Source organism: Chelon labrosus (assembly GCF_963514085.1).
Source record: "Chelon labrosus genome assembly, chromosome: 3".
NCBI classification, from domain to species: domain Eukaryota; kingdom Metazoa; phylum Chordata; class Actinopteri; order Mugiliformes; family Mugilidae; genus Chelon; species Chelon labrosus.
In genome coordinates this window covers 2,691,418-2,717,300 of record NC_140339.1, presented here as the reverse complement: position 1 = coordinate 2,717,300, position 25,883 = coordinate 2,691,418, and the positions used below count along the sequence as shown (strand labels likewise).

At 44.2% G+C, this 25,883-nt stretch overlaps 2 protein-coding genes across 2 annotated transcripts; both read left to right on the top strand.

Annotated features, from left to right (window-relative positions):
• Positions 1–5,461: 5,461 nt before the first annotated feature.
• On the top strand, positions 5,462–17,804 carry jph3a (junctophilin 3a; the record flags this gene model as incomplete). Its single annotated transcript, XM_084574968.1, has 5 exons — positions 5,462–5,843; positions 10,891–11,671; positions 12,227–12,351; positions 14,014–15,263; positions 17,707–17,804. 5 exons carry the CDS (start codon positions 5,462–5,464, stop codon positions 17,785–17,787), a joined length of 2,619 nt encoding a protein of 872 aa, XP_084431094.1. The 3' UTR covers positions 17,788–17,804.
• Positions 17,805–22,427: 4,623 nt separating this feature from the next.
• On the top strand, positions 22,428–25,883 carry LOC311510037 (uncharacterized protein). Its single transcript, XM_084574962.1, has 2 exons — positions 22,428–22,836; positions 23,840–25,883. Exon 2 carries the CDS (start codon positions 24,009–24,011, stop codon positions 25,767–25,769), a length of 1,761 nt encoding a protein of 586 aa, XP_084431088.1. The 5' UTR covers positions 22,428–22,836; positions 23,840–24,008; the 3' UTR covers positions 25,770–25,883.

Here is a 25,883-nt window from a genome sequence, read left to right as displayed (position 1 = left end):
CACTCATCTCTGTAATTGTTATGTTTTCAAGTGTTATTTGTCTTTTAATATGAAACTGTTGATACCTGAGCATCTTATTTATTTGTTTTGGTTTGTAATTCAAGATGGACGTCCATCAAACACATAAAAACAAGCTTTTTACTTCCTAAATCCGTAAAAAGACTGAAAAGACTATATTTTTTTTTGCACTTGGGTACTAGAGATAGTACTTTATACATTTCCTCTTTACCAAACAAGTTTAAGCTAGCTAGCAACCTTATTCCACTGCTTCATGGCTAAATAATTCCCAGATATTAGCTGCTGCTACCATTAGGGTTGCCAACTGCCATAAAAATAAATAAGGGACACCTTATTTTTTTGAGCCCTTTTTTTGTGTGTGAAACGATTTTTTAACTATTTGACTAAAACCTGAATTGAATTAGATTCATATTTTTGAGTGATATGAACACATGCAAAACAAATTATAATTCAATCATTTATTTTTAATACAAAACAACAAAATTAACAGAAACCTGTCCTACTTAACTTAATAATAAATAATAATAATTAATAATAAAACCATTGAAAGCAGAACATTCCTCTTGTAATAGTGCAAACAGAAAGTGTGAGGAAAAGTTGTTGCTTTGTTGTCTTCCGGTATCTTCTTCCAAGCGACAGTACCTCGACCAATGAGATGAGCGGGATTCCCGCTGTCAGCTCATTGGTCGCAGAGCAGGAGACGGCCGGGAAAAACTTTACCGTAAATGTTGATATAAAGCGCCCTCTTATTCATTAATTCCATTGACATTTAACACACTATTCTTGATTCTCACGGTATTACGGGACAAAGTGAGCTAATGTCTGCTAATGCTAATATCACCTTAAAGACTTTTAAAAAGATAGTTATTCTACTCCGTATATTGTGTTTGGTACTGTTTTAAAATATTTGTAATTAATAAATGTCATCTTTACCGTAAAATCTCATCCGGCTAGCAGTTTGACCCCTTTTTGCACTGATTCGTGGCTAAATTATTCCCCGATATTAGCTACTGCTACCATCGCAAAAGAACTAGCATTAGCTGCTAACATTGGCGATTAAAATGAAGTTCAACAAAGAAAGGTCTAGATTTATGGTTCACTTTACTTTTAGCTCTAGTTGGGTCTCCACCAACTCTTAAAATTAAACTCTTTACTAAATGCCACTATATGTTTTGCTAGCAAGCTGCTTTCTGTGCTAACGCTAATATCCCCTTAAAATACCTTTTAAAATACTGCTATTCTACTCAACGTTTCGCACTTTGGTACTATTTTGAAATATTTATATATAATAAACTTTATCATAGAAGCTAGCACCTCTTTTCCACTGCTACATGGCTAAATAATTGCCTGCAATTAGCTGTAATACTTGCAAAGTTATTTATTTCAGAGACAAAACAGGTGTTTCTATATATTTCTTTTGTTAATTCAGTCATGCAACATTTTTTAAACTTGTACAATATAAAACCCATAAAGACCACTCTGAGATTTTTAATAAAGTCATCTCACAAAGCAGGAAAGTACAATAATGACTTGTGACACAGATTCAATTAAAAGAAAGAGTTTTCTATGGTGGGCTCATTAAATATTAATGTGTTGTTGAATTTTAAATAAGACGGCTCCACCGTCGTTAACACTGCAGGACGTAGTGGGTCCTGAGTCTTCTTTCATTAACGTCAAGTAACTACAGACCTCTGCGTGCTCTATCGAGGACGGAAAAAGATTTAAATAAATGTAGAAATAAAAAAATAATCTACAGAAATAAAACGGTTGCATTGAATCCACATCCCTCTATTTTCATCCGTTTATCTATCGTCAGGGTATTCTAAATGTCCCAGATAAGCCATAACATTATGACTGTGCGCCTAATATTGCGAAACCAAAGCAGACCTGACCCTCTGAAGGTGTGTTGTGGTGTTTGGCACCGAGACGTTAGCAGTAGATGCTTCAAGTTGAGAGTTGGAGGCCTCCATGGAAGATCATCCAACAAGATGCTGGATTGGACTGAGATCTGAGGCCAAGTCAACAGGTCAGCACCTTGAACTTGTTGTTGTTCCTCAAACCTTTCCTGAACCAGGGAGCATTATGCTGCTGAAAGTATAGTTAATACAGTTTCCATAAAATGGTTGACATAGTCTCCAACAGCGCCTAGGTCAGTGGTACCCAAGGTGTCCCTGAATGACATTGGCAACGCATCGCACTCCACTGGTTTGCTTTCTTCACACGGTGCGTCCTGCTGCCACGTGGACCTCAGGTAAGCAAAGCACATACACTTGGCCATCCACATGATGTAAAAACATAACCTCCAAACTACCTCACCATCATCTCTAGGGCTGATCCAAGTCCACCCTACAGAGAGACGTCACTACATCTGCTTGTATCTGCAGCATCTTTCAGTCAATACACAAAATTCATGACCATCAGACAAAAAAACATATTTATTTCAAAGCGTTGTTGTTTCACCTCCAGTTTCCAGGAAGGACAGAAAAATGGAGGAAGCAAAACAACCAGATCTGGGATCATGAGGCGCCGATGAAGACGCTCGTATCCTGCCTTTCAGTGAGTTTGTCTCAAAGACATTTTCTGCATCATTTAAGCCTTTTGGACATTAAGTTGTGTCCGTGTCCTTCATGTGTTCTCACAACAAGAGCTTCACTGAGGACTGATGTGTGTCCGTTACGCTTCGATGGACACCTGGGGTCACGTTCTGTGGAGGATGACTTTTACCAGAGTTTGAATTAAAAAGGGAAATGCCAAACACCAAATGCCAACTGGAAAATGCCACATCTGTGCTAACGTCTTAACATTTATCTATGAGCTGATTATCCTCAATAATTGTAGTAAAAAAAAACAACAACCTTTTTCTTTTTTATTTAATTCTGAGTGATTCTCCTCTCTAATGTCCACCTCGGCCAGAGAGCGACTGACTTGATTTCATTTGATTAGATCATTTACTACATTAGGTTATTGTGTCTCGTGTCTGTCAGTCCTGGAAGAGAGTTCTTCTGTTACTTGGCTCATAAAAGGTGTTTTATTATCCTATTCATCAATTCATCAATTGATCAAACAGAAAAATCCTTTCAGAGCTCAAGGTGACACCTGCAAAAAAAAATTAAAAATTTTAAAAAATGATAAAAAAATAAAGAAATTAACAGCCGACCTATAAATTAAATTAAAAAGAAATGCATAACAGTAGAAAATTAAACACAAATGTTGTCATGGATTATTTATTTTAGATATTTTATGATTAAATTTAAAAATGATTAAATAATTTTAGTTATTTGAAAAAGTAACAACTTAAAAGTAAGTTTTACCATTTAAAAATATTTATTTATTATATGTGAAAGCGGTTTCAAAGTGGTTTTAGTTATTAAGAAAATTAAAAATCTAACATTTTACCTAATAAAAGATATTTATTGCATGTTAGCGATTAAGTAAGTAGAAAAATACTAAATGATCCCATATATTTTAACAAGTAAGAATTTTATATTTCATTATTTAAAGATATTTATTATAATATTGAAAAGATAATTTAATTTGAATAATTTATCCACACGGTTAGCACCGATGCCTCGCGGCAAGAAGGTCCTGGGTTTGAATCCATCGGATGACTGGGTCCTTTCTGTGTGGAGTTTGCATGTGATTTATTTCTATGATTTATTTCAAGTTTATAGAATAGATAGATAGATAGATAGATAGATAGATAGATAGATAGATAGGGACAAACGTCCTCCTCAACCTGTCCATGGAGCAGGACAGAGACACGGCTGACTATGGTGTCCTGTAGAAGGTGGTGGACATTGTTCATGATGGACCAGAGTTTGTTCAATATATGTGTGTATGACATCTATATTTCTCCTTTTTTTCTCCAATCACTTGCTCCAGTCACTGATTGGAAGAACATGCACCAGAGGAACGCCGGCCGTCATTTATTCTCGCTGCTGCTGCTGAAGAAGAAGAAGAAGAAGGTCAGTCTGGGTCTCTGTGGTCTCCAGTGACGCTCGCTCAAGTGACAGCTCCAGTCCATTGGTTTACCTTCGAGATGACAGCGGAAAGGACTAACAACAATTAGCGAGGGAGAGATCAATGATACGCGCAAACCACCCCCGTTATCAGGAAAACAGATTGCTGACTGACCAGATTTGAGTCTGGGAGGGGAGAGAGAGAGATGGAGAGAGAGAGAGATGGAGAGAGAGAGAGAGAGTGAAATGAGGCTGGATAATTAGGAGAAGGAGGCTGTATCCCCGAAGGGAACGAGCAGCGAGCAGCTCTGTGCATGCAGCTCTTCGCACCATCCCTCCGTCTCTATCTCTTTAAGAGAGAAGGAGTGTGTGTGGGGGAGGGGTATTGGCTGGGGTGGAACAGTCCTGTAATGAGCAGATTTTAGAGAGAGAGAGAGAGAGGGATAGAAAGAGAAAGAGCGAGGCCGAAAAAACAAGAGGGGACAGATGACTTGGTGGAATTGGGATATTACAACAACAATCCAGATCTGAAATGGCGAAACGGAGAGGACAAAAAAGGGAAGAGGAATAATAACGCGTCCCGCTTCTCCCCGATTCTGCATCCTCATCCTTCAGATCACAGCCGAGCAGAGAGGAGGAGGAGAAGGAGGAGGTGGAGGAGGAATAAGGGAGGAAGAAAAAAAAAGCCGGAGAGATTTTCACACTCCGCTATGTCTGCCGAGGCGTGTGTGTCGGTCTGTGTGTGTGTTTGTGTGGCCGTGGATGTGTGTCTCTGAGCTTGTTTCCAGGCCATGCTGCCGTAGAGAAATATCTTCAACTTCTCTGGGTTATATTTCTCTCTCTTTTTTTTTTTAAATGGCGTATGAGTGCAGTGGCAGCAGCAGCGGTAGCAGCAGCATCCCTGTCCTGTATCCGTCTGCCGGTGCGGCAGGATGTGGGGATGCTCTTAACGTCTGATTGAGCCGAGCTGAGCTGAGCCGCCGCCGCCGCCGCCGCCGCCGCCACCGCCGCCGCCGCCGCTGCTCCGAGGGCCTTGTGGGACTGCTGGCAAAGCCTAGGCCTCGCTTGTCTGGAGAGCCCCGCTGCACGGACGAGGCGACGGGCCTGCACGGCTGCGTGGAGCAGGAAGGTGGAGGAGGAAGTTGAGGAGGAGGAGGAGGAGGAGGAGGATGAGAAGCACTCTGAGCCTGCATGCCCATGGGAAGCAGCATGCACGGCCGCTTGCGTTCGTCACTCCAGACCCGTCGCTGAGGCTCGGATTGCTTCTCCATCGTGAGGTGATGCTCTTTTTAAAAACCAGGAGCCGGCGCTTCACATCCTAAACTGAGAGGAGAGGGACAGTCGAGAGAGCCCCCACACCTCCACGCTACCTGCTTCAAACCGGGCCTCCTCCCTCCCTACTTGCTCCTTCTGAGTGAAGCGGGGGCCCTTGTTTGTTCTTCTTTCTTGACGTTCTAAGGATTTGCCCTAAACCTGTTTCATGCATGTCCACTGGAGGCAGGTTTGACTTTGATGACGGGGGGTCGTACTGCGGGGGGTGGGAGCAGGGTAAGGCCCATGGCCGAGGGGTCTGCACGGGGCCCCAGGGTCAGGGCGAGTACGCGGGGGCCTGGAGCCACGGCTTCGAGGTCCTGGGCGTGTACACGTGGCCCAGCGGGAACAGCTACCAGGGCACCTGGGCGCAGGGCAAGCGGCACGGCATCGGCGTGGAGAGCAAGGGCCGCTGGGAGTACAGAGGGGAGTGGACGCAGGGTTTCAAAGGTCGCTACGGGCAGCTGGAGAGCACGGCCAGCGGGGCCCGGTACGAGGGAACGTGGAGCAACGGGCTGCAGGATGGATACGGCACCGAAACCTACTCTGACGGAGGTAAGAGACACTTTACTTCCCCCCTCCCCCGTGTCCTCCCACAGCTTCTGTTTTCAGACCTAACACCAGTTTAGAGATCAGAGGAGTGAAACCAGACTCATCTACTGCTCCCCGGGCTGCAAGTGGAGCAACTTGCTTACCTTGCCCGCTTCCTGAAACCAACTGTAACACATCTCTGATGCAGGCTACATAAATAACATGTAGGTCACATCCACATGCACGGATATATATTACTGATGAGGCCTACGGGCCACAGCACCAGCAGCACCAGGGGGTCAAGCCCTGTTTTGTAGTATAATATACGTGCAGAGGAGTGGCAGTGGGAATCGACTGTAGCAGAAAGTAGTGTGGACCAAATACTTAAGTTATAAGCCACAGTTTTTCCACCACCTGAGAGTTCACTACAAAACATCTAACATCTAAGAGACTGAACTGCAACGAAGAGACACAAAAAAGCTGCGTGAAATGGCTTCAAAGAGACATAAAGACATGCTAAACGAGGGGTGAAAGATGCACACAGTTACCAGAAAGGAGGGAAAATGTAAAACGACCTCAAGCAGATGCAAAAATAGGTTCAAAACAACCACAAAGATGCACAAAATGGGGAGAAAAAAACATGCAAAATGACAACAAAAAGACACAGACACCCAAAAAATACAGAACTATAGTACAATGACCATAAAGAGACACGAAACGGCTCAAAATAGAAACAAAAACACGTCAACTGATGACAAAGGCACGTAAAAGAGACTTCAAAAACTCAAAATGTCAACAAAAAGGTTCAAGACGAGCATAAAAAGACATAAAGTTACGGAACAGACACACAATACAAGCACAAAGATGAGGCAGGCGACTGTAGAGTGAAGTAAAATGGCCGGAAAAAGGCAACTTCAAAAAGAAGTCAAACAACTACAAAGCGCAGTGATCGTAAAGAGACACAAAAACAACCGCGAAGAGACAAAGCAGCAACAACGAGATGCAAAATCAGTCGAAAAAGAAGTCAAACGATTCCAGAGTAAAGTGAAATGACCACAAAGAGACGCAAAACAACTACAGAAAGAAGTCAAATGACTACAAAGATACGCAAGATGACAAAAAAGTAGCGCAAAGAGGTTAAAATAAAAGATATCAGGTGACAACAAAGAGACGACAAACAAAATACTAGATAGATATAAGAGACACACAGACAGACAGTGAGTTGAGTCTCACATGAGAGGGGTGGGGTTTCACTTCCTGGTGTGTTTTATTTCCAGACTCAGGAAACAACACAAACATCTTCGAGCGAGGTCACGTGTCTCAGGTTCGAAATTAAAACCTCATCGCTCCTGTTTATCAAATCACACCTTCCCTTCTCCCCCTCTGCATCACCGTGATGCAGAGTCTCCATGGTAACGCGGAGACAGCAGGTCAGCGTGTCACTAGAGACCAGCTCGCGGCTCTCCTGCTCTCTGATTGGCTCCCCCCAACCCCCTCCGCTCCGCTCCGTTCCTGCCTGCCTGCCGGTCGGACATAATTGAGGCCGTTTGATAACCGCCTCCGAGAAACCCTGACGATGGAGGTCAATAAATAAAAGCAGGTGGAATGAAACCACGACGGCTGCATCGGCTCACACCTGCACGCTGAAGAAAAAACAAAATAAAAACAAAGATGGAGAAGAGAGTGAAGGAAATAAAAAAGAGACTGCGTCACGGGACAGCTCTGCCTCTCTCTTCCGCTCACGTGGAAGACCGCCGACAGATGAATATAGCACGCACGAGCTGACACATTTTCCACAACCCAGTAAATGTGCAGGTTTTCTCCCTCAACACACACACACACACACAAAGTGGCAGGCTCAGTAAAAACAATAAGAGCCTAATAATAAGAAGAAGAACATACAGTATTATAGGCCACAGACACTTCAGCACCACAGACAGAGGAAGGAAGGTGACTTTCACAACTGTAAACAGGACTTCCTCAAAGCTTAAAAGACAAGATGGGATCCTTTTTTAATTTATGGATCTTGAAAAAAACAAGTTTTTGGAGGCTTGAAAAGATTCCTGATCAATTAAAGTTGGCACATAAAAGAGAAAGTGGAAATATTTACATTAATAATAAAGAAGAAACATAGAAATAACTCAGACAATGCTACTATTAAGAGTCAAACTGGGACACGAAAAGGTTCCTGACATAATGTAGTTGGGAATTAAAAGGAAAAAATGACCTGCAGATTAAAGCAGATAACCTGGTAAAATGTCAACATTTAATTTCCATACTGCCGTCAGACTTGTAAATTACAATAAGTGCAAATACTGTAACCTTGAGCGTTTAAATTTATAGAGTTTTAAACAATGTTGTAGGCCTGTCTTTGAGTTCTGACTACAGAATAATGTACACCACTACTATGAGTGAAACTGGGACACAGTAATGGTATTTTAAAGCTTTTGGAAGCTTGAAATTGTTCTTCACCAAACATAGTTGGGAATTAAAACAAGAAAAAAAGGGGAAATTTTAAATAATAATAGGCGACACCGAACTGGTGGGATAATAAAAACCATCAAGAGTGAAATTGCGACTCTTGTTTTATAGCTTCTGGAGGATTGAAAATGTTCCTGGTCGATTAGTTGGGAATTAAAATTGTAAATATGAATGTTTAAATATTTTACAAAAATAATAGATGACAAGAAGAGTTCTGTAAACGTGAAAGAATACAGAGATAACCTGGAGTTCTCCAGTTTGTTTAACAAGGTATGGTTTCAGAACCATGGACAGCACCCGGTCCATTGAACTGTGCATCACAAAAAAAGTGCCTTTGAAGAAGTCTGAATTAAATCTGCTCAAAGCTTAAAATAAAGTGTGAAAGAACATCAGGATCTTGTTTATTTACACGTATGGAGTCGAGACAGTCAAGATTTCTAAATAAACAAATAAATTCCCATGTGCAAACTGAAAAAAAAAAACAGATGATCTGAAACTGGGACACAGTAATCCTATATTTGGTTGCAACACTAGAGTGATAATAGATGATTAGTAGAGCTATGCAAACATTAAAAAATACATAAAAATAGGGAGACGTCGTGTTAAAAGGTTTTAATTTTCAGTTTATTGAAGAGGTTTTGATTTCAGAACCCTGGACAGCTCCTGATCCATAAAACATTTACAGATAAAACACAAAACTCTATAAAAAAAAGGATTTTAAGACTCAGATCTCTTACTGGTGCCACATTTAGCAACTAATTTATTTAAATTTAAGTTTAATTAGTCAAGTATTGACTTAATAAAGTGCAATTACTTGTTTGCTAACTGTAAAAACAGCATCCTTTGAAGGTAGACGACAGATTATGTTTCTGTCATGATTGAATTTAAAACACCAGTCTTGTTTTAGAAGTTTTGGGGGCTTGAAAATGTCCCTAACAGATTGTAGATTGGAATTAAATTTTTTTTAAAAAGTAAATATTTACAATAATAATATAATTATAGATCATAAGTAGAGGTGTGCAAACATGAAAAAATACAGAGATATTTATTTTACAAGATTTAGGTTTCAGCACCGTGGACATGTCCTGATAAACTGCCCTATGGAGGACAAAAGGTGACTTTTAGAAGCATAAATTAGAGCTGATTTATTTATTTATTTATTTATTTTTCCATCAGTAGACATTCTCCATAACACGCGCAGAAAAATAAAAGCTTTTATTTTGATAGATAAGCAAGGGATGTGCTTCCTGTCAGGGGATGCGTTAGTTTCAGCATCACGGACAGCTCCTGCTCCACAATTAATAGAATTATATTAAACAATCATCTGAGTTTCTTTAGCAGCTAACTGTGAAGCGCGTTGACCGACACCAATAACAATCCAAATCTGTAAAAGCCGTAGCCGTCAAGAATACGCAGACTTCATTTAGTTTAGAGTTTTAAAGACGTGGTTATCTCTTTGTAGAGACCAGAGCTTATTGAATCTCTCTGAGCTGGAAGCTAATTGTCTGCGTTGATGACTGTCGAGCTTCCTGCCCAGAAACATGAAACTCTGCCTCACCTCTTGCTCTGACCACCTCTGGGAATTCGAGGAAGGATGGGAGGACGGCGGCTGTGAGATGTTGACCTACGCAAGACCTGCTGTGTTTAAAAGCTCCTCCAGAGAGATCACCTTCGCTCTGAAGGTCCTAGCGTCCATTCCAACGTTTATTTATTTATTTGTTGTTGGTGCAGATGGAGACGAGGACACTGGGAGAAAACATGACAGTCCTCTCTTTGTGTTGCTGTACTTTGTGTTGGTTCGTCTCCCGCACGCCCCCTCCGTCGATTGTGCCAAACGCCGCAGCTCGGGCCTGTTTGTCCACAAAGCACATATGCGCCTTTCTGCCAAATTTCTTGGTTTATTTCAAGTGTTTTATTTATTTATTTTCACAGCTTCAATGTTGAGCCAATATGTGCCTCCGTTTGGCGATGTAGTATTTCAAAGATGTTATTCCTGGCGTTCTGTAGTGATCGAATAAAGGCGGATCACACATATTTCTTTGAGATCTCTCGCTCGTTAAGGAATATTTTCCTCTTATCCTTTTCCTAGCCTGTGTGAGGGGAAACTGTAGGCATTGTTCGACTTCTTCTGAAGATGCTGGCAATTTTGAGAGTGTACGTGGCATTTCTCTACACTGTTAATAAACCAGAATATATTTGCTGCAACACCCTCCCTCTAAAACTGACTGAGGAGACCGTGATAAAGCCAGTAAAGGAGATTTAAAGGATAAAATTACATGCAAAGTAGTTGTTTCTAAACGTCAATGAATCAAATCCTGATAAGAAAGATGTCTGGTTCTGTGGCGTGGTTTGTATTAACTCAGCTCAGCGCTGCCCCTGTGGTCAAGCTGCGTTACTACAACTGCCACGTGGTAGCAAACAGGTCGTATGTAAGTTTGTAACTCATTGTGGTAGAAATTGACCACTGGCCTCAGACTGTACCCTACGTGCTGTGGACACTTCTTTCTTTGGTCCGGTGTAGATATCTTTAAACATTTGGACACACAGCTCATGTCTGACTCTTTCTAATGTCCCTTTGTCTATCTTCTAGGAACCTACCAAGGCCAGTGGCTGGGAGGGATGCGTCATGGCTATGGCGTACGGCAAAGTGTCCCGTACGGCATGGCCGCCGTCATCCTCTTCCCTCTGCGAACGTCCATAAACTCTCTCCGCTCCGAGCACAGCCACGGCCCTCCCGCTGTGCTGGAGGATGGCGCCGCCACCACGCCCACGGACAGCGTGGTGGCCGGGCTGGCAGGGAGCCCAGTGGGCCGAGGAGGGTTCGCTCTGACAGCTCCGAGTGAGGCCGAACGCCAGAGGAAGAGGAAAGGCCGCTTCCGGCAGTCCATCCTGAGTGGCCTGAAGCTTCGACGGTCGGAGTCCAAAAGCTCTTTGGCCAGTCAGCTCAGCAAGCAGAGCTCCTTCTGCAGCGAGGCCGGCATGAGCACGGTCAGCTCCGCCGCATCCGACATCCACTCCAACGCCAGTGAGAGCGAGCAGGGCGCCCCCGTCGACGCCACCGTCACCGAGATGTACGCCGGAGAGTGGCGCAGCGACCAGAGGGCCGGCTGGGGCGTGAGCCGGCGCTCGGACGGCCTGCACTACGCAGGCGAATGGGCCGGGAACAAGAGGCACGGGTACGGGTGCACTACCTTCCCCGATGGCACCAAAGAAGAAGGAAAGTACAAGCAGAACGTCCTCGTGAGCGGAAAACGCAAGAACCTGATCCCGCTGAGGGCCAGTAAGATCAGAGAGAAGGTGGACCGGGCTGTGGAGGCAGCGGAGAAAGCCGTGGACACCGCCAAGCAGAAAGCTGAGATTGCCATGTCAAGGTAAGACAGGAAGCGATGTCACAGGTAAAGCACACTTCTGTGCACCAATCAGCTAATTATCAGGTTATTTTATTGTTTTACAAACAAAGATGTTTTAAATATTTAGGACTGAATGCGGTCTGTGGGGGTCCATCGCAAATTTTTGCCCCGAGGCCCTCCTAAAAGGCTAATGCGGCCGTGTTTTTACACTCCCTTGATATTAAGATATTAAGATATTTTAACCCCTGACATTAAATTTTATTTGGATGGAAAATATGCAAAAAAAACAACAATTCATTATAATTAAAATCACATACGACCAATGAACATCATTGTGATGGATTTAGGCACAGAAAAGAAAGGTTGTCAGACAGTACTGGCATGTGTTAGTGCAGAATAATTAACCTTTCTAGTATTTCCGTTTACTTCCACTCATTTAAGTGACCTGTAGCCTGTTGTTCCTTGGTTATAAACGAGGACAAATAAAGCAGAACTCCGTGGATGAGGACAATCAATCAATAACCCTGAAGTCGAAAGCCCTTTTCTGACTGCAGTGTTTCTACCTGTGCTGTTCAGGATGAGCCACGCTCGTGGGAAGGCGGAGGCAGCTGAAGGGGTGGCGCAGAAAGCCACGGAGGAGTGTCGACTGGCCCGGATAGCTGCCAAAGAGCTCTCGCCCTCCTTTCACATCTACGGCAATGGTGAGTGGGCAAAATGGTACTACGTGCATATATATATTGTTTTATTTGCACTTTTTACCCACCACATGGACATGAGGAATGTTTATTTTCACTCAAACTATACACCAGCCGTTCAGATGAGAACACCAGCAACTATCCACAGATACAAAAGAAAACACAGTAAAAAGAAAAAACAACATTAACATAATAAAATGTATACAAATATATATATATATTGCACTTGGTAATAAATCGATATTCTGCATATTGTATGTTTTTGTCCATTAGCATTTACAAAAAACAGCAGCGATAGCATCTGCTAAAGCTACACCATAATATGCGGTGGCTAAATCTAAGCCTATAGGAGAAATATATAGCATGAGGTTAACTAGCTGTGCTAAAAGCTAACTAGCCTAAATTATGTTTTATGTTTTGTTTAGTCTCTGATAATTAAAAATAAAACAGTGATCCGTTATTTAATAATTAATAATAATTAGTGCATAGCATAAGGTTCTTTCACATATTTATCCGTCACACTCTTTGCTACGCTACATGCTACTATGCTACAACATGCTAGCATATTAATGTGTAGCAGGTTTTGCAATTTTAGCTTCTCATGTGGCGTTAACTTAGTAACTGAGTTTGTTTTACTACACCATAAAATTTTATCTAATCATATTGTAGACAAAAAGCAGCATCAGATAAATTAGCTGGGCTAAATGCTAATTAGCTAACTAGCCGCCATTGATGCTTCCTTTGAATCCTTAATTTAAATGTATTTAAATAAACATTTATTTATTAAATTAAGCTAGCTAGTTAGATCAAATTAGGCTAAATTATTTAACTTTCTGTCCCACAGTTTGCCTCTAAAGTATTAGTTTGAAATAAATGCTAACATAAAAATGCTAATATATGCTAACACACTAATGGACAATACTTTTGTTGTTCTCTTGAAGCTTTAATTCTGTTCAACCTAAACATAAACTAAATTAAATAAAAATGTAATATCTTTTTTGCCAGTCCAGTTTAAAGTTTAAGTTTAAATAAATGCTAACGTCAGCATCCTACAAATACTAACATGCTAATGCTAAGTGTTAGCATGCTAAGATGTGCACTAATGAAAATAAATAATGAATCTAAAGTCAGTTTTAACAAGTTTTTGGATATTTTGCAGGTTCACTTGTGATGACGAGTGTTACAACCTCATAGTTTTACAGTTTACTGTCCAGCCTGAAAACTGGAAACCCTTTTTTCCTCAGCTTCACTGCTTCTATTGCACACTCCTTTTTTTTTTTTTTTTTTAGTTTCCCACAGAGACCAGCTTTGTAACAATTAGTCATGAGTCGTGACCAAATGACGGAGCTGCACTCATTATCTTAAAGTGAAATCTACATAAATGGATAAGTATCTGAACTTAATAGAATAGTTAGATGTCAAATATGTGGATTCGCTGAGCAGTGTGCAAACACCGCGATCTCGTAATAAAACTACAAAGGATAAGCCTGCGAGGATTCAAATTAAATCAGTTCTGTTAATCCACAGAGCCACGAGACGGCTTGCAGCTCCCCTCTCCATTTGTTCCGCTGCATGCCAGTAACACTCAGACACACTCACGCTGTAGGTTTTTGCTGTGGATCGGCGCCAACTCACTTCACCGGTGCTGTTCTCCTGCTGTTTTCATAGGGCTCGAATGTCAGAGGCCCAAACACCAGGACGCCAAGGACAAAGACCACGAGGTCATCTCCACAGGAACAGACAGTCCGGAGCTGTGCACTCCGGACACCACGCCGCCTGTGATAACACCTGATCTCAGCCCGGTGTTGAGCGTGCCCACCTCGCCCCCCCACAGTCCGCCCAAACACGCCCATCGCCCCAGAAACGCTTGCTTCATGCGGCAGAGCGCCGTGGACGATCAGGGCGGGGCTGAGATCCAGGTGCTGGTGGAGGGGCGGGGTGTGGACCTGCCAAGGGGAGGGGCTAACAATTGGACCGATGACATGTACCCGGATCGGGGAGGCAGCAGCCGCTCCACCACGCCGTCCCTTCTGGAGGAGCAGGAGGGCCAGATCAACGGCCACGAGCAAGCCCCTTTACCCAACCACAAACCACGGGAGAAATCCTTGTCCAATCACAAGTCCCGGGAGCACGCTTCCTCCTACAGGGTGTGGGAGCACTCCTTATCCAACCAAAAGCCCTCCAAGCACGCCTCTTCCAATCACAAGTCAAGGGAGTACTCGTCCTCCAATCACAAAACATGGGATCACTCTTCCACCAATCACAAGGCCTGCGGGCATACCTCTTCCAACTACAAACCGCAGGTGCACATTTTATCCAATCACAAGGCCTTGGAACATAACATGTCCAATCACAAGACTTCTGAGCATGCTTCTTCCAATCACAAGCCCCAAGACTATATCTCTTCTAATCACAATGCAAAGGACCACGTCTCTTCTAGTTACAACCCTCGAGAGCATGTCTACTCCAACCACCATCCAAAGCAGCACAACCCCTCCAACCACAAGCTTAACGAGCATGCTGTTATCGACCAAAGGCTAGATGGCCTCACCGGGGGCTGGACTGCTGAAAGCACCCTGAGATGGAGCCCTGCCCACTCGCGCCTCACGGAGCAGGACGAGGAGAGGATGAATGACTATACGGTTGACATGAGGCTTCAGTGCCCCGACTCGGGGCAGACGTCTCGGGGGCTGGGTCAGGAGTCCCCGGCCCCCAAAAACAACCGTCTGCGATCCCGAGGCCTCCGGCCGGTCAGAGAGGGATCCATGGACTCTGTACAGATGCTGGACAACCTGAATGTGGGGGCGGAGCTGGAGGAGTGGCCGCTGCACAGGGACCTCACCCTCTCCCCACCCCTAAAGTCTCAGCCCATCACTCTGGAGCAGGAAGGAGAGCATCTCACCCTCAAATCAAACTCAGTGAGTCTGCACAGCTCGGTTGATGATAGTTAGATGAGTAATGCAACGGGCAATGACCCGTAATCTGTTATTGCATTCAAAAATACCAGTTTCAGGCTTTTAATCCAACCTCAGTAACACTCAACACTCTTCATTTTAAAAGCCTAACAGTGATTTTCAGGGCATGAAACTCTCCTAGCTGAATAATTTAGTACGACAGATGAATGACTGATGAATATTGATCATGTTGACGTGTGCAAAGTAGTCATGCGGCTTTAACTTCAGCGGGGACTAGTTGTAATCTAAGCTTTTTGTTTGCAGGTCTGTAAAATAACTCACAATAACAAACGTACATGTTTTCAGAGAGAGAAAGAAATCTGTCTCATCTCCCCAGGTCTTAATGTCACGACGGACGCCTTACAACCAGCGCTGTTTGTGGTTCTGAAACAGCAGTAGATAGGGATTCATTGTTCTGAGACAGCAGTTGAAAATAATTACAAGTGAAACTGAACGACTCATGTTGGGGATAATAAATATTAAACAACAGTTGCTTTTACTGAAATTAGAGCAATACAGAAAAGAGAGAAGACATCTAAGTAGACTGTATATAGGGGGAAGAAGGAGGGAGAATTTTCTGTTCACAGCTGCTGAGAGACGTGGACGAGGAAGTGTAATTCGGACCAGTCGCAGTTGCCGTGGTTTGTGCCGCGGCGGCGTTTAATTACATTTCTTGGTCATAGATTTGCCACAGAAGTATAAATCTAGTTTAAAGCTTCGAGCATTACAGCAACCAAGTCTACACATCGTAGCACAGGCAAAGCAAACAGCGCTGTTTGTGGTTCTGAAACAGCAGTAGATAGATAGTGATTCATCGCTCTGAGACAGCAGTTGTTTGCATTGTATTCTACTGTGGTGTGGTGTTGAACACATGTATTTAAAGCCAGATACTTGTGGTCTGAACACAGGACTCATGGTAATACCAGGTCTGAACATGAGCCTATTCAGACAGTTGCAAGCGGAACTGAACGGCTCATGTTAGAGATAATAAATGTTAAACAACAGTTGCTTTTACTGAAATTAGAACAATACAGAAAAGAGAGAAGACATCTAAGTAGACTGTATATAGGGGGAAATGTAATTCGGACCAGTCATTATTGTGTTGTGATCTAGCGTTTAGTTAAATTTCTTGGCTAAACCTGCGTCATACACCTGACACAGAGGCATACATCTGTCTTAAAGCTCAACAAACAACTAGCTTTATTACAGCAAACAATTCCCGATCACTTTTGCTTCAAAATTTCTCTCATCTCCCCAAGTCTTCGTGTCGTTTCACACACTCAGCAAACAGTTTGTGGTTCTGAAACAGCAGTAGACGGTCATCCACTGTGCTTGTTTCCACCGTATTCTACTAGTGGTGTTTATTAGCTTATAAAGAGGTGGTTACCACACGTACTTAAAGCTGGGTACTTGGTAATACCAGGTCTGAACATGGGCATATTCAAAAAATGCGAGTGGGACTGAACGGCTCATGTTGGTGCAAATAAATGTCGCTTTTACTGAAATGCAGAAATGAGAGAAAACGTCTAAGTTGAGAGACGTGGACGCGGAAATGTAATTTGCAGTTACAGAAGTATAAATCTAGTTTAAATCTTACAGCATTACAGCAACCAACTCCCGATCAAACTGCCTTCACAGCTTGTTCCAAAATATGTCCCATCTCCTCAAGTCTACACATCGTCACCAGTCTCCAAAACAAACAGCGCTGTTCGTGGTTCTGAAACAGCGGTAATTATAGTGATCCACTGTTTTAAGTGTGTCAGTGTTTATTTGCATACAGAATGAAAGCAGACGTCAGGTGGTGGTGAACACATGCGCTTGAAGAAGGATATTTGAGACACTTGAGTCAGGACACAATGGCTCATGTTGGAGTTGTTGTTAATATATAACGCGTTCTGTTACAACAGCCAGTTCCTGATTACTTTAAAATAACTTTCACAGCTTGTTCCAAAATTTGTCTCATCTCCCCAAGAGCACGAATCTAAGATCAGATCTCAGGAGGCAGTGAATACATGTGATCTGATCACTCAGGACACATAATAATGGTAATACAAGGTCTGAACAGTGAGAATGGAACTGAATGGCCCATGTTGTTGCTAATAAATGCTAAAAACACAACAAATAACACGTTCTGTTACAACAACCAGTTCCTAATTACTATAAATTGACTTTTGCAGCTTGTTCCAAAATCTATCTCATCTCCCCAAGAGCACGAATCTTAGATCAGATCTCAGGATTAGTTATCCGATCACTCAGGACACATGATAATTATGATACCAGGTCTGAACCGGGCCCAGACAGATGTTACAGATGCTTCAGAAAGCAAAGGTGTACCTGTGTATGTTTCTTGTCTTGTTCCCGGACGTCCCGACTAACTGCTTCCTCTCTCCTCTCTTTTCTCCCCCAGGGCTCCAGCTCTATTCTGGTGGTTATGGTCATTTTACTCAATATTGGAGTAGCCATTCTTTTCATTCACTTCTTTATTTAAGCTTATACAGGTATGATCTACTAAGACTTATTGATAACTATATTCTATTGTTACGTACTGAGACGGACATTCTGCCTATTTCGACCGGAGCCCGCAGCCTGAGTGACGGACACAGCAGAGCCTTTCTACAGTTGCTACTCTGTCGTTTCACCATCTGTTGAAGCCCATTTCTACCAAAAGCACCGTTCCTTTTGCTTATTTTAAGCTTGCAACCATGTGGAAATTAAAAAAATAATAATAATAAAGAAGAAGAAGAAAAGGGTGGTTGAATAAGTGTCACAAGAAAGTTGAAGAGTGCAGCTTTAAGTTATCGTGGATGGGGATCAGTCTAGTCAAGAATATAGCAACCCCTTGTTTCCTGGTTGTCATGAGAAACCTTCCATCCTGAACCTTTCTTTTGCCTTTTTCCTTTCCTCTTCCAACCAGTTTCTCTATCCGCACTATGCGCTACACACAGAACTATGCTGCAAGAGTAGATCCATTTTAAAGGGCTCCGTCATTATTCCTTTCTTTTTCTTTTCCATCCACTTCAAACGACACACAAACTACACACAACCATTGCATGAGGCTGTGTGAGGTTTTAAAAAGTGCATTTTCTATCCCTTTAACATCACCGTTCTGTTCCTCGCGCGCCGCTCTCACTTCACGTCCGAAAGCGAAACCCCAGGCCCGAACACGGATTTATTTATTTATTTTCAAATTTTTTTTTTGATTCCTGAGATCGACACAATCTAGTCTAATCCTGAATTTATTTATTAAATATAAGTGGAAGTTTTATGTCGAGCCACACACAAAACATCCGCACGCAAAAAGGACAAACACATAAAAACACGCTGACATACTGAGGTGGATTCAGCCTTGCCCCTTTGTACAGCCTTGAGACTGTTATGTTATAACCACTAATTCTACTATATATGTGTATGTGTCATTATTATTCAAGTTTGTTACTTTTTTGCAGTTTGCAAGACAGAGAGAATGCTGAGTGCCTCGTATTTATTCATTTTCCGTCTCAAAACTTTATTTATTTGAAGAACCCCGAGCCTAGACGAAACCCCTGACCCCTCCCAACACGTGGGCAGGCTTTAAGAGGAGACGAATAACCTTCAGAATCAAGAAAGGTGACCTCCCCGTCCCGCTCTAATCCCACTCTCTCCCTCTCATCCCACTCAAACCTCCCTCCCTCTCCCTTGAAATCCTGAAATGGCATGCACTGTTTTGTCTCCCAGTCAAAAAGGGAAAATCGGGGTTTCTACGGTGTCCTTTCCAGACACTTATTTTTCGGGCCGGATGAGATTTTTTTCAGCATGTACGTTTAAGCCTGCTCAAATCTGGTGTCAGTTTGTGAGTTTCTCCCCTCTTGTCTCTCTTATCCAGCAACACGAGGCTACGTGAGACATGGAGAGCGGTGTAAAATAAAAACGCTAGCTTTTAACTCTCAGTGGATAAAACGAAAAACGTCCTTATGAGTTTATGAATGATATAAAAAGAAACTCTACTGCTACTGTATGTTTTATACTTCGCACCCAGTGGCATCATCATGTTGTGACATCATTGCATGCCCGAGCATGCTCTTTCTTACTCTTTGGTTTATGAGGTTGTTTCGAAGTTAATGTGGAGAAAATAATGAAATGTTTGAAATTAACAAGTGTCGTGTGGTTATTGCTGTTGTCGCAAATGATTCGTGAAGAAATAATGCAAAGTACCTGTCGATGCCAAGCGTCAAAACCAACAAGTACAGTTCCTTTAATGGCCACTAGAGGCTGGTTTCCGAAAAGTGAGTCAACCTCCGTAGACCTCTATGATGAAATATCTAACTTTATAGCAGAAATAAACATGTTTACAGCACAGTCTGTGCATCTTTTGGTATTTCAAGTTTGAGTTTAAAACTTTCTTTTATTCTGTAGTCGAAAACAAAAAAGACATTTTTAATATGAAACATAATTTTCTTTCTACTAATGTGATTTTAAAAAACAACAACCGTATTTTTCTTCAATGGACCGGGAAGTAGCCTACAACATTTGGACTTTGGAGGTATCTCTGGTCCAAGAAGTAGTCTCCATGGTGACTCCACTGATCCAGGTCTCAGTGGTCCAGGAAGTGGTCTCCATGGTGACCACTGGTCCAGGAAGTAGTCTCCATGGTGATTCTACTGATCCAGGTCTCTCTGGTCCAAGAAGTAGTCTCCATGGTGACTCCACTGGTCCAAGTCTCTCTGGTCCAGGATGTAGTCTCCATGGTGACCACTGATCCAGGTCTCTCTGGTCCAGGAAGTAGTCTCCATGGTGACTCCACTGGTGGAGGTCTCTCTGGTCCAGGAAGTAGTCTCCATGGTGCCTCCACTGGTGGAGGTCTCTCTGGTCCAGGAAGTAGTCTCCATGGTGATTCCACTGGTCCAAGTCTCTCTGGTCCAGGAAGTGGTCTCCGTGGTGACCACTGGTCCAGGTCTCTCTGGTCCAGGAAGTAGTCTCCATGGTGACTCCACTGGTCCATGGATCATTGTGTTCAGCACTAGATAAATCTGGTTCTTCTCCAGATTCACAAGGCAAATGCTCAGAGAGAAATTCAGATGTTTTCTATGAATCAAATAACCCCTGTTTTCTGATTTATATTTTCTTTGTTCATATATTAAAGGACGAAAGGTAAATTTTGTATTTTTTTGTTTTTGACAAATTTTAAATTCAAAATCAAACAAACTCTAGACTAAAGTCTAAAACCAAACTTGAAGTACCAAAATGTACGCGGACCATTTTGGTTTTTATTGCTAATTATTCCATTTATGACAACTGCTTGGGAACTGATGGAACAATTATCAACACAGGTTTGCTAGCTGTCTTTATCTCCAGCTCCAGCTCTGTGACCATTTTTGAATTATCTGGGAGTTACAGTAGGTGGATAAAGATAAGATGGAGACAACCAGAGGCGCAACACTTGAGCTTCAAAAACTACTCTTCAGGAAACACATGAGCGACGTCACCGAGGGTTCACCCATCTTTATACAGTATACAGTCTGTGATTGAGGCTCTTGTCCAGTGGTTGTATATTCACAAGTCAGGTAATTAACCACAGGTCAAGCTGGGAAACCGAGAACCACCACCACTGGACCACTGAAGCCAGAAACTCTTAAACTGCACTCAACAAACAGCAGTAAATGAGTTTAAGTGCTCATAATAAAAAACTAAATATCTGAGCATTTAACCAAAGCTTTGACCTGTAGTTTACACTTCAGATAGAGAGTGGTGCCAAGATTTTATGATGAATTTTCCCCCTAAATAAACTGGCGCAGCTAAGTTTGTAAAAGTGAGGGTTGTCATGGAGCTGAGGATTTGGCAGTCAGCTTCAAATGGTTTTGGTTTTGGTTTCAGTTTGTCGGTAGCGAGTCAGTAAGAGTTTGGTGGTGACTCTCGTCTCTCTGGATTAATCAGATCTTAGAGAAAATTTGCCCAACAGAGAGAGAGTCAAAGTGTTTCCTGTCTTTAAAGATAGTTTTACCAAAAGAAGTTTAAAACTCCTGCCAAAACATTAAATACCAACATTTAAATTTAAATACATTTAATTTGATTTGATGACTCAGTAAGTTGTGGAGCATATAGTCTGATGTTTTGGAAAATACCCTTATTGCAGAGAGCTAGAACGGACAATCATACACAGATCAGCCATAACATTAAGACCACAGACAGGTGAAGGGAATAACGCTGATTATCTGGTTCTCAGAGCAGCTGGGCTTTATCAGGCAGCAAGCTGAACATTTTGTCCTCAATACTGATGCCAGAGGCAGGAAGAAAAAAAATGGACAAAGTGGAAGGATTTAAGACACCTGCACCAAACTGGGTCAGAACATCTCCAGAACTGCAGCTCTTGTGGGGTGTTCCTGGTCTGTAGTGGTCAGTACCTATCAGCAGTGGAACCAGAGACAGGGCAGCTCAAACTGCATTGCTGTTGCCATAGGCTTAGTCTGCAATGTTCAAATAGTGGTGCGTATCAAAGTAAAATCCACATATATGCCAGGATCCAAGTTTCCCAGCTTGGCTCTGTCCAAAAGCAACCAGCTAAAGAGAGCTACTTAAAGCTGTGAGCCTTATTTGCTTTCTTGCTTCCAGTATTTTCACATGTGTACTTTGACTGCGTCTGCACGGACCAGTGAAGCTGCTGCCAACAATACGGTAGCAGTAATGAGGACTGTAAACTGATAATAATCCAGGTTATGGTCGAGTTACAGTATAATCTCTTTACTGCTGACAGACTGCGATTACAGCTGCTCCTTTATTAATCAGACACAGATACTTGGATCAGTTTGGGATCTAGTGAATTTGGAGGCCAGGTCAACACCTTGTGCTGTTCTTCATGTTTTTTTTTTTTAGTTGTTCCTAAAGTGTTTTTGTGTGTGTGTCTGTGTCAGGCTGCATCCTGCTGGGAGGAGTGTCATTGCTATGGGGTGGGGGTGCCTGGTCTGGTCTAGGTGGGTGCTACATGTCTCGTGTATTTAATCTATCCATTCTGATTATTAGTTTAATAGTAGTGTCTGTGTAAATGCAGCCAAGGGAGATGTAATAGGTGAGACATTTTGTTTTACTCTGTCTGATCTGATTGAGGTGGTTTTATGAGGCATATTTAATCTAATTGAATATTATTCAGATCATTAGGGGGAACACTAGCGCCCCGTGTTCGCTCTGAGTTAAAGGGAGAAACGCCGCCCCCTGCCGTCAGAACGGAGAAGTGCACTTTCAGATTTCTCAACCAGCTCCATTTCGCTCTTTGTGTTTTGTTTGAAAGCTCTTTAAACAAACTCCCGTCGCCGTTAATCTCCACCCGGGAGCTCGGTTCGCGTCCCCCGGCACCCCCGACTCTCCCCTTCCGAGCATGGAGCGGCTGTAGCGGCACAGCGGCGGCACCTCGCTGCGTGGCGGTTTCCGGTGTCCGTCCGTCTGCAGGAGGATGGCGTCCGGCTTCGACCGCATCCCCTCCACCGCCGGTCCTCCGAGTCCCGAAAACGTCGACGGTTGTGGACCACAGGCCGAGAGCAGCAGCGGAAAGCACCAGTAACCACCCCGAGTGAGTTATCGTTAATTATTTTGCCTTGAACGGAGGTTGATTTTTTTTTTTTTTCTTGCAGATGTGCGAGGCTCGGCTGCAGGAGGCGGATTTCCCCCTGCAGCTCCGGGCAGGCCTAGCTTGATTTGGGGTCCTATCAAACGGACCAGTAGACGTTATTGTGGCCTTTCATAAAGCGGCATTTCAAGCCGAGCGATGTAGCTAAAAGACGCCGTCGCTTCAGTCGCCTTTTATTTATTTATCAGCCGACGTTGTCCATTTCATAACACAGACATTCCGGATATCAGTGCGGGGTTTCTATGGGGAGATAACCGGCGTTATTCAAAATTAGGAAGTCCGGTTGTTTAGCATCGTTAGCCGAAGCTAACGGTTAGCCCGTTAGCCGAAGCTAGTTAGCTGCTAGCTGTCGCAGCTGACAAGCTAACCTCGGAATGCTAGCTACATCCTGGATCAGAAACACTTTTACCTTATATTCTATTAAAAAAATAACACTATCTCCAATAAAACACACTTGAAAAAGAAGATAAGCGACGCATTGTTATATCAGAACCACTAAAACTACACATTTAGCCGCTATACCAAATTATTACGAGCCCGGTTTTCAGGAAATAGACCGAGCCCATTAATGCTGGATTTGTTTGAAGCTCTAAACTGGTTTAACTAAAGGTTCTTTGTGTATGTTTGTGTGCGTTTATTTATTCTGCTTTTAAAGAAGCGTTTTGGGGTTTATGTCACAGTCTTGTAAGTTTCATAGAAAGGCAGTGTTTAGAATAATTGAGGAACTAGTTTTAGGCCTTTAGCTGTTGTTTCGGTTTTATCATCAACCACAAGCAGGACCTGAAATTCAGGCAGCCTTATTCTGAGTCTCAGCCTGGAAACTCAAGTCTTGTTAACTTGCAGTCACACTCCCATCAGTACCTGCTCTTTCACATCCTCCACTGTGTGCTCTGATCGGGTGTTTTTAATGTTTACTAAATCATTTGTTTCCTCTGCTTCCCTGCAGGTTTTCCTCACCACAGCCTCACAGGACGTGTGCAAACTCAAACATATCCGTGAGCTCCTCTCAGCGGGGCTGGTTACATTTTCTTAAACCACCATCCTGTCAAGTTTGGCACTGAAACCCCCCCCTCCTCCTCCTCATCTGAGCACTGAGCTCCTGTGGAAGTGGAAGGATGACGGAGGCGTGGCAGCAGCAGCAGCAACATGCAGTGGCTCCACCCTCTGTTGTGCACACGCTCCCCCAGGGGGCAGACAACTCTCTGGGCTGCACGGTGTACGGAGTCGTCCTGCAGCCCGACACCTCCCTGCAGCAGCCCCAGCACGGCCAGCAGCTCGCCGTCCAAGCCCAGCAGCCCTCCTTGCAGGTAGGTGGCGAGAGAGGGCACAAGTGCAGCGCCTGCGGCCACGACATATCGCACCTGGCAAACCCGCACGAGCACCAGTGCATGGTGAGCACGGACCGGTCATTCCAGTGCACGCAGTGCATGAAGATCTTCAGCCAGGCGACGGACCTGCTGGAGCATCAGTGCGTGCAGGTGGAGCAGAAGCCGTTTGTGTGCGGCGTTTGTAAGATGGGCTTTTCGTTGCTGACCTCCCTGGCCCAGCATCACAACTCGCACGGTAACGGAAACAATCCGATGAAGTGCTCCATCTGCGAGAAGACGTACCGGCCGGGTTCCGGGAACGCCACCCCGACCTCATCAGCCGCCAACCCCCAGCAGCCCTCCACCGGGGAGACGTCCGGCGGCGCAGCGATCAGTGCCTCGTCTCCGCCTGCGTTTGAGGCTTCTTCCCCAGACAGGCCATACAAGTGCTCGGTGTGCCACAAGTCCTTTCGGCATCTGTCGGAGCTGACGCGCCACGAAAGAATACACACTGGTGAAAAGCCGTACAAATGTGACACGTGCGACAAAAGCTTCAGCCAGTCGTCGCACCTGGCCCATCACCAGCGCACACACAGCTCGGAGCGGCCGTACAAATGCGCCGTGTGCGAGAAGAGCTTCAAACACCGCTCCCACCTCGTGCGGCACATGTACGCTCACTCGGGCGAGCACCTTTTCAAGTGCAATTTGTGTGAGATGCACTTTAAAGAGTCGTCGGAGCTCCTCCACCATCAATGCCAGCCAGAAGGCGAGAGGCCTTTCCGCTGCGGCTCATGCGGAAAGAGCTTCAAGCGCCCGTCCGATCTGCGGCAGCACGAACGCACCCACTCCGAGGAGCGACCTTTCCAGTGCGAAGAGTGCCAGATGAGCTTCAAGCAGCAGTACGCTCTGGTGCGCCACCGCCGCACTCACAAAAACCCAGCCGATCGCCCTTTCAAGTGCAACCTCTGCGATAAGGGCTTCCTCCAGCCGTCCCACCTGCTTTACCACCAGCAGGTTCACGGCATGGAGAGTCTGTTCAAGTGTGCGTCCTGCCAGAAGTCTTTCAGCCAGTCGGGAGAACTGCTGCGACACAAATGTGGCGGTGAAGTGGAGAAACCTTACAAGTGTGACGTGTGCGGCAAAGGCTACAAAAAGAATTCGACGCTGCAGCGCCACCAGAACTCTCACTGCACAGAGAAGCCGCTCAAGTGTTCCCTGTGCGACAAGCGCTTCGTGTCGTCGTCCGAGTTCGTCCAGCACCGCTGCGACCCGACGCGGGAAAAGCCGCTCAAGTGTCCCGACTGTGAAAAGCGCTTCAGGTACTCGTCGGAGTTGCAGCGCCACCGCCGCGTCCACACGGGGGAGAAGCCTTTCAAGTGTGCCAGCTGCGACAAGAGCTTCAAGCAGCGCGAGCACCTCGCCAAGCACCAGAGCGTGCATTCGCGGGAGACGCAGTTCAAGTGCGTGTGGTGCGGCGAGCGCTTTGTCGACCTCACGGCCCTGCAGGAGCACACGGTCCAGCACACGGCCGAGGGCGAGAGTTTCCCCGAGGCGCCCTGCATCCAGTGAACACTTCAAGCGACACGTGCCAGCCACCCGCTCACCCATTTGTAGTTTATAACACGCTCCCATAAATTATGATTATTTAGCATCAGTAAGACTCATCCGCACCCTTTTGTTGAG